This window comes from Gossypium hirsutum, chromosome D03 (genome assembly GCF_007990345.1).
Source record: "Gossypium hirsutum isolate 1008001.06 chromosome D03, Gossypium_hirsutum_v2.1, whole genome shotgun sequence".
NCBI classification, from domain to species: domain Eukaryota; kingdom Viridiplantae; phylum Streptophyta; class Magnoliopsida; order Malvales; family Malvaceae; genus Gossypium; species Gossypium hirsutum.
The window spans coordinates 42,723,834-42,738,336 of NC_053439.1; the positions used below are offsets into that span (position 1 = coordinate 42,723,834).

General features: G+C 35.3%; 1 protein-coding gene across 1 annotated transcript; it reads right to left on the reverse strand.

The window, feature by feature from the left end:
• Nucleotides 1–605: 605 nt before the first annotated feature.
• On the reverse strand, nt 606–4,151 carry LOC107949663 (NAC domain-containing protein 7). The gene is made up of 4 exons (XM_016884391.2): nt 3,517–4,151; nt 2,398–2,573; nt 2,061–2,332; nt 606–1,413 (listed from the first exon to the last, which is right to left on the reverse strand). The coding sequence occupies exons 2-4, from the start codon at nt 2,555–2,557 to the stop codon at nt 961–963; spliced, it is 885 nt and encodes a 294-aa protein (XP_016739880.1). The 5' UTR covers nt 2,558–2,573; nt 3,517–4,151; the 3' UTR covers nt 606–960.
• Nucleotides 4,152–14,503: the final 10,352 nt, after the last annotated feature.

Here is a 14,503-nt window from a genome sequence, read left to right on the forward strand (position 1 = left end):
TATCCTCTTGATTGGAGGAGTTTTTTCTCGTAAATTTGTGTGTCTAAATTTCTCTATTCCTTTTTTCTCGTTGTTTAAACGGATCAATCCTCAACACTAACAATGAAAAAGAAGTAAATAATAATACACAATAGAAGAAACCTACCCAGCCCACCACTTAACTTCCATTAATGTTTTAGGTTGATATTGAACTATTTGAGTGCCTTGTACGCTTAAAAAGTATTTATACGCACGCATTTGTATATGCCCCATTTGCCAAACTTTCCAGCAAAGCATTCAAGTAATCATTTCGTGATTTCATATCCTGCAATACTGTTTTTTTTTTTCATATTCTTTCCTTCAAGTTTGGATGATATTTTATAACAGCTTAGACATTTATTGTGGTCCCTTTCCCATGAGACATTTGTTCAATACATATTATCATATCAAATCAGACAAACATCTTAAGGGTTTTGAATAGTAATTAGAAAGCATCAGCCTGCATGCATGCTTGCTGCAATATTACATCTGCCTGCACAGATTTATTTTTATAATTTTATTTATCCTTAATTGAAACAAACATTAATCTTGGATGTAATATAAAAGTCTAAACAAAAGGCAAATGAAAGTTTTTCTAACACTATTTCATTAACATAAACATATGTATACATATATGATCAACCGCCGGGTCGATCAATAAGCAACAATGTTTCGGGCTGTTATGCATAACCCATATGCCACAATAAAAAAATGCTTTACTTGCATAAGACAATTAAAGCTGCAATCAACTTAATTCCTCAAGGCAACACTCCACCTAGCCACATATGACATTAATTTAGTACTACTAGGGAAGATCTAGGAGTTCAACAATTAATGTTAAGGTGTGTTTTGTTCGTATAGTTTTATTATGTACAGAGGATTAAAGCATTACTTACTTCCCTTTTTTATTCAGCGAAGAATGAAGACAGTGCATTTGAGTAATTACTTTGATTGGCGATATATCTCTTCTTCTTGACTAAGCTGAGAAGCAACAAGGGTGTCAAGGAGGCGCCAATCAGTGGCTTGATCCACCGCTTGCTCATTGCTGTGGTTCCCAAAGAGTGCATTCAAGTGTTGGTGATGAGTTTGTTGAATATGATGGGCCTGTGTGAAGGATGAGCACTGGCCAAATGCAGCCATTGGATTGCAGCTTAGGGGATCCCGTGACTGGAGGTAATGGTCATGGGGAACTTGGTACTGCAAATCAAGCTCTTTCTTGCAGGAATAGGGAAGGTGGTGGTAAGCGTTATTAGATAGGGATGTTTGGTTTGGGGAATCTAGATCGGGAATGAACGAGACTTGATCATCATACCAACACGAAGATTCATGTTCACCGACTTTGCGCATAGCTGTTATTCTCTTCTTGAATACCCTACATACAACCCATCCTTCGTCCTGCATTAATCAGTTTTAGAAAAACATAATTTTGCAGAAAATTTCATCTCAAAATAGAATAAGTGAATAGCTACATATATCTATGAATTTGGCACTTTATTACTGTTACAATAGCCAAAAGGAGGGTTTCTTGCATGTCTTCCTCATGACTAATAAGTATATCTCTACTATTTTCACATGTATATCTAGGAAATTATGTTTTAGAATAATATTTATTTTTATTAGTAAATTTTTTATCATTAAAATATGTTCTTATTAAAACTAAAATTACACTTTGGATCGCTTTATTACTATATATATGTAAATTATTTAGTTTTGCATTACACTTTTACATTGAATTTAGATATTTTCCTTCAATTAGTAGCTTCAAATTTCATTATTATTTTTATTATAATGATCAAATTAATTAAATTTTTTTAATTATGTTTAAAAATTTAAATAATATTAATTTTGAAATAAAATTTTTTTTTTAATGAATTACATAAAATAATGGAGTAGGAAGGTGATGAAAATGGTTATACTTTTCAGGGGGTTAAATTATATCTCTTCATAATTGTATATGAAGGTATAAAAAAGAAGCGTGTGGTATGTCTATATACATACATAATTAGCGAGAAGAAATTGAAGTAGTAAAAAGGAAGACTTGCCTGTGGAGTCCCATTTTCATAAGTTTCAAGGCGATACTCATGCATAATCCAGTCAGACTTTTGTCCATTTGGGGCTCGACCTTTATAAAACACTAATGTTTTCCTCATCCCAATCAAGTCATGCTTAGAATAAATAGCCTTGTCTCTGCCCGTTGCTTTCCAAAACCCAGCTGCCGTGGCTCTATTTGTGCGACTTCCTGTTGGATATTTCTTATCCTTATGGCTGAAGAAATACCATTCATTTTGCTCTTCTCTCCCTATTCTGCATATCTCTGCTCAAAACACAATATAAGCATAAAGATTTTGAAAAAGCATAAAGAAAAAAAGGGTTAGATACCTTGAAGATCCCAAGGCTCAATTTTATAGAGATCAACATCTTTAATTACATCTAGGTCAATCCTTCTTAAAGAGATTTTCTTTCTAAGGTAATAATCAACCAGTTCTTCTTCTGTGGGATGGAAGCGAAAGCCTGGTGGAACTTGTGGAAGTACATTCATTTTCTTTTTCTCAAGCCTGCAAAGCCAAGAGATCGTAGTGCTTATCAGCACCTTATAATTTTAACACATATTAAACGATTGAATGAGCATGAATATGTATTTAACATAATGCACAAGTTACAAGTACATTATTTTGTTATGACTGACAACGAATTTCATTAAAAACTATTAAAAAACAAATATTTCCTTCTCTTTGGTAACGTAAGAATGGAACTACTTATAAATCATATAAGCAGTACATATTTTATTTTATAATCAATGACGTGCCCTCAAAACTTCAAAATTCAATTCTAATTAACATCCTTCATGCATTGAATTTCTTATTTGAATGTAGAATAATTCCTTATAATTAATCATACTTTGAAACCATCTTTGCAATAGATCAATGTGGCAATTTTAAAATGGTTCTGTTTTTAGAATGAATCAACATATGACTAGTCTCAAAGTTTGATAAATCCTTAAAACTGAAATTAGAATAGCAAGAACAGTTGATGAAGTTGCAAGGTTTCCATGAATCAAATGAGTAGATAGTTAGCAAAAGATATTTTCTCTCTTGGGTTATTCTAAAGTTCATCTAATAAAAATATGAGAATAGGAATGCAATGATGGAAATTTTGCATGTAATAATCATGATAGAATCAAATAGTTGAAGCTTAAGAAAGAAAATGAAGTTAGCTTTCTTCTTTTTCTTCAGCTTCCTTTGAAAGAAGAAAAACAAACTTGAAAATCATGGGATTAATGCATATTTTTTACGCATCTGAAAATGGTATCAACATGCAGTCATGATCAAATGTATTAAAGTTCCACCTTTTATTAATTATCAGCGCAGAAAAATCTTGTAGATCTGCAGCTCAAACAAGTATTTAAATGTAAAAACAAACAAAAATAATCCATACATCTAAAGGAAAAAAAACATATTAGTAGAATTGTCATGGAAAAAATGGAGACAATGAGCTCACAGTTCAAATACAGATCTGGGGTGATTGAATCTTCTCTTCCAGCAAAAATCAAGAGTTGGATCGAACAACCCTGTTTACTTTTTTCTCCCAAATATGACGGCAGTATTAGAAGCTTTTATTCCAAATTTGGACAAGAAGACGACAAAAATATAAAGAAACAGGCAAGTATGTTTTAAGCCTGCCTGAAAGGGGAGTTGTCGGATCGAATCCCGATAAATAAAAAACAGAAGAAAGGCCACAAAAAGGGAAAGGGTTTGAGACTTTAGAAGAATGGGAGGATGGAGAAGGAGAAGGGTTAAATAGGAAGCAAAAGAAAATGAAAGAGAGAGAGAGGAACCCTAATGATCAAAGAATGGGTATGATCTATCTATCTTAATAAGCTAATCTTTTCATTATCATAAGCTTACGTTGTCTATCTTTCACTGCCGGTTTGGAGCTAAATTGGTGCAAAAGCTTAAAAAAAGTGGCGCAATATCGGCTAAGACAAACACACAGAGAGAACTTCCTCTATTGCCATCTCCACCTGCTGCAACTGATAGAGACCTAGGTCTTGTATTGTAAGCAGGTGTTTTGTTTTTCTTTTTTTTCAATTTAAAGGTGGTTTATATTATAGAGAAATCCCCGTTCAACAGCATGCCAATATAAAAAAAAAACCAGAAAGGTAAAAGGTCTACTCTAGACTGTGGCTGAAAGTGGGTTGGTGGCCCTTTATTAGCCCCAAACTCCATTCCTAGTCCCTACCATTTCCTCCCTTATTTTCAAATCTTAACTGTAATAAAATCGCAATGATAATGCTGGAGTCATGTTGGATTAAGCCATTCATTTTCCATCACTTTTTTTATTTTTGTTTTGTATTGCGGTCTGGTTGCATGGAGATATTGGTGTGATTTTCAGTCTTGATTTGGCTAAACAACGAACCAAGGAGTGCAAAAGTTGGTGGCTTCACCTTCATCATTGTCACAAATTTAGGCAAGACATATGCATTATGGCAATGACCAAACAATACAAACTAACTGTCTTTAATACACTTCAAAAGCCATGTGAATGATTAAGCTAGCTAGCGTCCAAACCATTTTTGTCAAATTTCTGCTCGTGACTCATAAGTTTCTTCACTGTCATAATGATGGAGTCTTTACATTAAAGCTTTAATTAAAGAATAAGCTCTTTATCTCAACCGTTTGATTATTATTAGTACCACATCAATATTTATGGTTTTAGAAGTTGTTTTAAAGTGGTCCATGCAGAATTACTGATTAACCAGATTAAAAAGCTTCGTTTAACTGATATCCGAAATTTTTTTAAGTAAATCATTAAGTGAATATCCATAGAAGTGAATATAAATTTGATATATATATTAAGATTTTAATGTTGATTAAAAATAGACTACAAATATAGGTTTTTGGAGAAACATTATAAACATCCCAACGATCGAGAAAATTCATATATTCTCTTTTGATCTCTCTATTTCTTTTTTTTTATTTTCTTTTATCTTTATTTCTGTTAAAGAATCAAGAATAGTATTTTCATCATATCATTGAATGCATAGCCAGTGCATGCATTTATACACATGCATTTGTACACGTGGGTTCTAACTGACGTAAATCAAATAATTGTTGTTTAACTAATACCAGCTTTAACAAACTAACCACTTTTGCATGTAGTTACAACTGCATTACTCTTAACATTCCCCTAGTTGGTCGATTTTTGAGCTTTAAGCTCATCAGGTGACAAAACCCTAAGAGCATATTGAAACATAGAAAACATCTTAGGTGTAATTGGTTTAGTTAGAACATCTGCAATTTGTTGATCAGATGGCACAAAGTTGACTTGTAAATGACCTGCAAGAATTTTTTCCCTGACAAAATGATGATCTATTTCAACATGCTTCATTTTAGCATGATGTGTGGGATTCTCAACCACAGAGACTGCAGAGGAATTGTCGCACCAAACAACTGGCACTTTTGAGGGAGAAATGCCTACTTCAGCCAACAGTTGTTGTCGCACCAAACAGCTGCTTCTTTGAGCACCAAGCGACCAGATTTGAGCCTAGGAACACAACATACCCGGAGGTCGATCGACGATCTTCAATGGATGATGCCCAGTCTGCGTCAGAGTAACACACTAGTTCGAGCTGACCAGGTGTAAGAAACAGATCATGATCCATGGTACCGGCTAGATATCTTAAAACTCGTTTGATCGCCCTCCAATGAGCTTCACTTGGAGCATTCATGAACTGGCTGAGTTTATTGACACTAAATGACAGATCCGGCCGTGTAATACGCACATATTGCAGCATCCCTATAACATTTCTGTACAAGTGAGCATCTGTCAATGGAGGACTGCCATCCGAAGCAGCTAACTTTGGGCTACTTACCATAGGTGTTGGTGTGGGAGTGGCCTCGGCTAGTCTATTTTTTTAAGTAAGTCGATAATATACTTCTTCTAACTGAGTAGAATTCCCTGTTTAGTGTGCTGTACATCAATTCCCAGAAAAAAAATTGAGTTCTCCCATATCCTTGAGAGCAAACTTTTTATGAAGATGCAGTACAACAGCTGCTATTTCTTGATCTGAACTGCCTGTGAGGACAATGTCATCAACATAGACCATGAGTAGTAGACTCTTTCCAGCAGATGCCCGAATAAACAAAGAAGAGTCAGCTTTGGATGTTTGAAAACCCAGCTGATTAACAAGGTATTGCTTAAGGGTTTGAAACCATGCACGTGGCGCTTGTCGCAGGCCATAGAGAGCTTTGTGCAACTTACGAACGAGCTTCTGACCCGAGGAATCACACACTTCAAAACCAGGAGGTTGTTCCATGTACAACTCATCAGTCATTTCACCATTGAGGAAGGCATTATTAATGTCGACTTGTCTCAATGACCACCCATTTATAACAGCAAGAGTAAGAACCGTGCGAATAGTGGAGGCTCGAACCACTGGACTGAACGTGTCACGAAAGTCAAGTCCTACATGTTGAGAGAAGCCTTTTGCTACCAATCGAGCTTTGTATCTGTCCACTGATCCATCGACCTTTTTTTTTATCTTAAACAGCCACTTGCATCCGACTGCCCTTCGATTGCTTGGCAGTGAGCAAAGTGTCCAAGTGTTATTGCGAGTCAATGCCTGTAACTCATCATGAACGGCTATCTTCCATTCTGGAAATGTCATTGCATCGTGAATATCAGAAGGAACCTCGACTGAAGAACATTGTACTGTGCTCATATACATCTTGGGTTTGAAAGTTCCAACCTTGCTCCTGGTAACCATGGGATGTATGTTGAGAGAAGCCGAATGTGAAGCTTGTAACGGTTGAGGTGTAGATGGCCTGGATGAGGTAGTTGACGTAGAGGAGACAGGTGTTAATGGTTGAGGTGTAAGTAAACTAGGTGAGATAGTGAGGTTGGGTTGTTGTACGGTTTGGTGGTCAGATTGTGAAAAAGGTGTTGTAGGTGAGGGACTAGGTGGTGTAGGGTGATTATGAAAAGAAATGATGGTAGGCGGGGTAGGATGGAGTTCTTTTCTGAGAGGTAAGACAAAGAGCTTTGCACTAGTCTGAGACACTGGGATAGACGAGACAGGTGATGGGAAAAAATCTTTGTATGGAATGTGCTCTCATAAAATGTGACATGACGTGTAACATAGGTTTTACCAGTTGTATCCTAGCATTTGTAGCCTTTATGCAATGGAGAGTAACCTAGGAACACACAGGGTGAAGACCGAAACTGGAATTTAATTTTGTTAAAATGGTCGGAGATTTGGAAAACACAGGCAACCAAAGATTCGAAGAAAAGTATAATCTGGATTTGTTTTAAATATCTTCTCATAAGGTGATATATCTCCCAAAGTTTGAGAGGGTAACCTGTTGATCAGGAAGACAGCACTGCAAAAAGCTTCATTCCAAAATTTTAAAGGCATGGTAGCATGAGCTAGCATGGACAGACCTGTTTCAACAACCTGTCTGTGTTTGCGTTCGACAATGTCATTCTGTGCAGAGGTGTATGGACAAGAGAGACGCTGGACAATCCCTTGCTGAGCTAGATAGGGCTTTAATGCTTGAAACTCTCCACCCCCATCCGTTTGTAGCACTTGGAGTTTTACACCAAGCACTCGTTCAGCTTGACGATGGGACTGAGGAAAAACATTAACCTCTGACTTGCTCTTCAAGAAGTAAAGCCATGTATAACGGGAGTAGGCATCAGTGAAGGCAACGTAGTAACAAAACCCGTTGGACACAATTGGGGCCGACCCCCAAACATCAGCAACTATCAACTTTAAAGGAGAGCTGTATGTAGTAGTTGACTTGGAGAAAAGAAGTTTATGCTCTTTACCCAAATGGCAAGCAACACACTCAACAAGCTTATTATTATCAGTAAACTGAATGTTACAATGTGAAAGAGCTTTTGTAAGAATAGCACGACAGGGGTGCCCTAGCCGAGAATGCCAAACATTTAAAGGGAGCATTTTGCTAACTGTAAGACATTGAGCATGCTTAGAAGACAGTCCACCTTCAGGCAGTTTTTTTTTGAGATGGAGTCTGTATAAGCCATGATGCACAGAACCCTTCAGGAGAACCTCTCTAGTCTGCAAGTCACGCACCTGACACTGAGTGGGAAAAAACTCAAACATCACCCTGTTATCTTTAGCAAACTTTGACACAGACAAAAGATTTTTAGTAATGCCAGGCACAAGCAACAATGATCTCATGTACAATGGTCGAGATCGAGTAATAAGTGACGATTGCCCTGTAGATAGAATAGGGAGAGCTGAACCATTTCCAACAAACACTTTACCTGGTCCTTTGTGTGAGTCACTGTCACCAAGAGAAGTAACTGAATTTGTAAGGTGATGTGTGGCACCTGAGTCTGGGTACCAGGAGTTATCAGCCACTGTTTCAGGAGTGGCCACATAAGCCTGAGATTGTGCTACGCCAGAGGACGGTATGCTGACTTGTTGAGACGGGCTACCAACAAACGAGTTAAGCCAGATACATGAAGAGGGAGTTAGAGAACACCAACCTGGTGGAAACCACTGAATATTTTGTTGAGGAGGTGATGACCACGATACTATAGCGGACCGGAGTTGACCATACAAACGTTTGCTTGAGGGGGAGGTCGATAATTACTACTTTTGTAGGAGGAGTCAAACCGATAGTAGCAGCGGTCGACTAGATGCCCAGGTTTTCCACATAGCTGGCATTGAATCCTTGAGCTAGAGAAACGCCCTCGACCACGTCCCCGAGAAGGAGTCGACGATTTATAAGCAGGTACAGAATATTATCAACAATAGTTGTTTCTGAATTCCAATGAGACACCATATTGGCCGAGCTAAAGATATCAGAAATCACAACCTGCTGCCGAGTTTCAGTATCAAGAAGCATGGACGTGACTCCTTGAACTGTGTAGGGCACCTGACTTGCTGTAACAATAGAAATTACAGATTCGTATTCAGCAGAAAGACCATTAAGAATTGCTGTAACATGCTCGCGCTCGCTGATAACTTCACCGCAACTGGCCAAAGCATCACAACAACTTTTAACCTTCATCAAGAACTCATTCATACTCAAGTCACCTTTGCGTTGGGAGTGCAGAGATCTTCGATAGAACATCAATTTAGAGGTTGTTCGCGTACCATCTAAAGCAACAACAACATTCTAGATCTTAGCACTAGTGTCCATACCGATGAGATGAGGAAGGACAGTTGGACTAATCGAAGACAACAACCACGATGCAAGCGCACTGTCTTGCTGCTCAAACCGCTCAAACTCTGGATTTGCCTGAAAACCACCGTTATCATCTGAAATAAACTGGACAGGAGTTTGCTGTGAATCCAAGAACCCTTGAAGCTTATGCGCTTTTAGTGCCAAGAGAACCTGTTGCCTCCACAGCAAATAGGTATTATCATCAAGAAGAATACTAATCTTCTTTGTAGAAAATAACCTATTGTCAACAACACCATCAGCAGCAGCACAATCCATTGCAACAAAAACAACAAAAAAATTAACACAGCGGACGACCCAGGAGAAAAAAAAACCTTAATCTGATACCATGTTAAAGAATCAAGAATAGTATTTTCATCATATCATTGAATGCATAGTCATTGCATGCATTTATACACATGCATTTGTACACGTGGGTTCTAACTGACGTAAACCAAATAACTGCTGTTTAACTAATACCAGCTTTAACAAACTAACCACTTTTGCATGCAGTTACAACTGCATTACTCTTAACAATTTCATAACACATCCCAATTTCTTTGTTCCAAATTCTAATTTTTCATTTGGACTCCAGCTCTTTACCCCAAACAAAAAGTACGTTTATGTTTAGTCAAGAAATTTATACAAATGATAGCTGCGAAGAGAAGAAAAGAAGTTTAAAATTATCAACAGGAACCAAACCTATACCCAAAGAAAGAAGTCATTGGCCGTATATGTTATGAAATTTATAAAAATATTTTATTCATATCTAATCAGATTTATTCAATCCACGATTGAAGATCAAATTTATTTTTTGTAATCATGGACAACAAGACATAGAAATTTTCAAGAAATTTCTTTTATTTAATTTAATAATTTAATTAGTTAATTCATGATTAACTATAGTTATGTTGATTAATTTATTTTATCTCTATGTTCATAAGGATGGTGAAGGAACCGTTGTCTTCTTAAATTTTCTTAAAAACAGATTACAAAAAGAGAAAAAATTGGACCAAAGAAAAAAAATGGCTTAAAATAAGGCTCATTAAAAGCTGATGCCCACGAAACCAACTAAAAACCTAACTAAGGCAAATGCACCTATTAATTAATAGTATAGTTATGGTGAATAAAGATATCGTTCCCACGAATACTAAAAGTATTAGTAATTACCGTCTTTCTATTATTTAACTGATAAATTCGAGTGATCAGTTAAAACTAAAATTAACTAATTTAATGAACTAACGAACACGATAAAGAACAAATCAGGAAAATAATCGAGTAAACAACCAAGAAGCGAAACAATACCCAGGAAAGAATTCACTTAAATTTCATCTGTTATTATCAATCTAAATTACACAAATTTTTCACTTAGTATCTTAATCCGTAGAAATCCCTAAATTATGCTAATATCTCTCTTCAAGAATAAGAGCAACTAACTCTAGGTTGATTAATTGAATTTTTTTAATTAAAACCCCTATTATCGCATTAACTCGATCTATGGATTCTTCTATTAGATTTGACTCTAATTCGGTAGATTTATGTTGCTCTCTTTCTAGGATTGTATACAAGTCCACTCATTTACACTAGATCTACTCTTAAATAAGGTATATTTCTCCTCTAATTGAAGCACATTAAACATGAATCAATAGTTTAGAAATATCAAACCAAAAATTAAGCACACATAATTGAGAACAAGATCTAAGTCTTTATTGCGTAAAATAGAAATCAAATGATAGAATTCATCATAGGGTTCGTCTCCCTAGTTATCTAGAAAATTAGTTCATGCTGGCAAATAAAAACATTCAAAATACAGTATAACCACAAGAAACAAAGAAACTCATGATAATCTCTAAGGAAATCAAATGGGAACCTTCAATCTTGATGGAAATCTGATTCATAATCCGCTTCAATGGTGTTTTTTGAGTTGTTTTCTTGAATATTTTATGACAGCTCTCTCCTATCTTCTTATTTTTGTCATATATAGGTCTTAGAATGTCCAAAAAAACCCTGAAAATCACGTTTTTTTGTTGTTCGGAGTGCAATTTGCGAAATCGACACGACCTGACACATGGCTATGTGGCAGTCTGTGTGGAATGGTCTAGCCCATGTGGCTCTTGTAACTTGCTCTGATTTCCCAATTTTTGCTCGTTTTTCGCTCCTATTGCTCCTAAATGCACTCCCAAGTGTAAAAAAATGAATTTAAAGGATTATAAGCATAAAATTCACCATTTATATCGAAGAATAACCCAAAAACGCATTAAGAACGGGATTAAAACATGTTACTTTTAGCACCTATCAAATATCCCCACACTTAAGTATTTACTTGTCCTCAAGCAAAATCCTCAACGGACATTTAAGTTAACTTCTCTCAATTTATTATTTCCACCGATAATGTCTTAGGATAATTTATAGATAATTATTCATTGGAAATTTACACTAAAATGACCATAAACAGTACAAGCAATCCAAGTAGAGAATTTTAAGCTTTAAAAACATTAGGCATCTCCCCTATCTCAATAATGATTTGAAATTCAAACTAAAAAAAAAGTAACATCTTCACTAAAGATTCACTCAAAGTACTCAAAGTGTTTAAGGTTCAAATAATGTGCACTCAACAGTCAAACAAGAAATGTTATTGCCATAGACTTGCTTGAAAATCAAATCTCCACCACTATAAATGAGATGGTACACCAATCAAGAGGTCTTTACAAGGTTACAATGGGGTTTAGGTTAAGGGTATGAAAAAATTCAGAAAAGTTGGTTATAATCGAGAGTCGAGTTGATAAGTTACCAAACTAGAAAAAAAATCAGTTGCTGAATTAAAAGAATTTACATCAACAAGAAATAAAGAATAAAAATAATCTTTTCAACACAATATGAAACTAACGATTCAAGCTAAATCAAAATTTTTTTCTTTTCTTTTCTCTGTCTCTTTTTTTAGCAAAGTAAAGTTCAGCAATAAAAGTGATGAAATATAGTCAGGCCACTAACCAAATAAAATCTCGAAAAAAAGGGGTCAATAAAAAGGATAATTTTACAAAAGTAATATGGGTTACAGGTTAATATTAACGGGTTAAAAAATGTGTTAGGATCAACGAGATCTACTAAGAGTTAGTTCAACGGGTAAGCTATTTAAAGTTTAAACGAGTTAAATCCTAAGTGCCTCTATCATCTCAGTATATCAAATCAATAATGTGGTCTCGACATATATAATCAAAGCAAATTATAGAATAAAAAAAATCAAGTTTACATACTCATAACCAAAAGTAAAATGAGCACAAATAAATAAAATATATGCTCTATAGGTTCAAAAGCTCACAAAAAATTATGGTTTTGATGTTAAACTTGTAAATTTAAAATTTCAAGATAATACTTCAATTCAAGGAGACAACCTAAAATAATATTTCTGAAAAATAGCTTATAATGCTTGACTCTCTCGTGACGTAAAATATAAATCAACCAATGCATAAAAATCTACAAATTATTCCAAAACAAAAATAATACAAACTCTAAAGTAAAAAAAAATTAACTTCAATGATAGGTGTGAGAAAATTACGCAAACACACTAAAATTCAGAGATTTTATCGTATACAAAATATAAACAACCTCACCACACTTAAAATGTACATTGTCCTCAATGTACAAACATATATAAACAGAATAAACATAATATCAAAAGGGAGGGAGAGAACTGAAACTACCCTGAACTTAGATGAATTCACCAGAATAGTGAAAAAAGGAATCGTAGGCGAATCTAAATAAAGTACATGTTTCTGAGCAAACTAATAATAAAATAAACAAAAATAAATAAGATAAAGAAATTACAAACTAGAAAAAACAATTGAAAAAACGCATAATAAAAAAACATAATAAAATAAAATAAAATAAAAGATATAAATTTAGAAAATAAAAGATAAATAAAGAAACTAAAAATATATAAATCTAGAAAATAAAAAATAAAATAAAAAATAAAAATAGGGCTTGGGATAAAGAGGAACAAAAGAATAAAAAGACAAAAGAAAAAAAGCTTTAAAGAGGAAAAAAAAAGGTAAATGGCCATGTGAGTCATATGATCGTATGGCCAGGCCATGTGTGCCACACGGTTCTATGGATATGCCGTGTGGAATCAACCAAACTGTGTGATTAAAAAATAGGTAAAAATAAGCCATGTATCCACACGACCATGTGCCAGGCCGTGTGGGTTACACAGTTTACCACACACCCATGTGCTAGGCTGTGTGTCTTACACGACCATGTCTCCAGGCCATGTAACTCTCTGTGCCCGTGTGGGTTAAAATAAAATTGAAAAAAATAGCTCCAATATGTACACAGCTTGGGACACACCTGATCTGTCGTAATTTGGTGAAGCAGATTAAACTAGTTTTCACACTTAAGGAGCTTGAATACAAGAATTTTCATTACATTTTAGTTAAGTTTCTTTAGTTTTATTTACATTCAATAAAATGTGCAAATGGAGTCTTTTATTGACCTTAAGGGTTGAATGAGACCTAAGGGACAGCTAACGTACTTTGTGAGTGTGCAGGAAATCATTAGAAGGCATTGTAGGGTGATATTGGATGCTATATGGCAACATGGAAGGTCTGATGTGGCAACATAGGGAGCATAATAAAGAAAAATTAAGTCTGTCTTCGATGTCGCGACAAACTGAGGGTGTCGCGATGTACCCCTAAAGATGACTACAAAGGAGCATACTAGTTGCTATGTCACGACATAGGTCCTGGTGTGTTGCGACATCGACTCTTAAACAAAAATTAAACACGAAATAAATGCACTTTGGTTTGCATAACCAAACTAAAAGCTCAAGAACGTCAGCTAACCTAGGGTTAAGGATGACGGCAACCTGAAGGCTATAAATAGGCTCATTTGGCACATGTTATAGACACCTTTCTATTAACTTAGCTTCTCTCTTTAGATTTAGTTTCGTTTTCATTCTTTTTTAGTTTTCTAGAGTTTAAGTTTTTTGAAGTGATTGATTGTAATAATTGGGATCTCTGTTGGGTTGCAATTGCTTCACATTGTAAGTATAGTGATGCGGAACCCCGGATCTAGACACAAGAGAAACACAAATTAGAAATAAAAACGAGAATAAATAAAATTAGTTAAATAATAATAATAAAAGGATAGATTTGCCTTATGTAACCCTTGGTTAACTTGCAACCAAAAACGCCAATGATTGAGCGGCTCCCTACGAAACCCTTAGAAGAAGAACCTCTACGAACACCGATGAACGGGAAAGAAATTTGAATATTTGTAACTCTGAAATACCCTCG

Bases quoted from the DNA above. Each gene is read 5' to 3' on its own strand.
- LOC107949663 (XM_016884391.2), bottom strand. From the start codon at position 2,557: ATGAATGTACTTCCACAAGTTCCACCAGGCTTTCGCTTCCATCCCACA. The intron at 2,333-2,397 runs GTATCTAACCCT...TGTTTTGAGCAG, and splicing joins TGAGCCTTGGGATCTTCAAG to AGATATGCAGAATAGGGAGA. The intron at 1,414-2,060 runs GCAAGTCTTCCT...TGATTAATGCAG, and splicing joins ATGAAAATGGGACTCCACAG to GACGAAGGATGGGTTGTATG.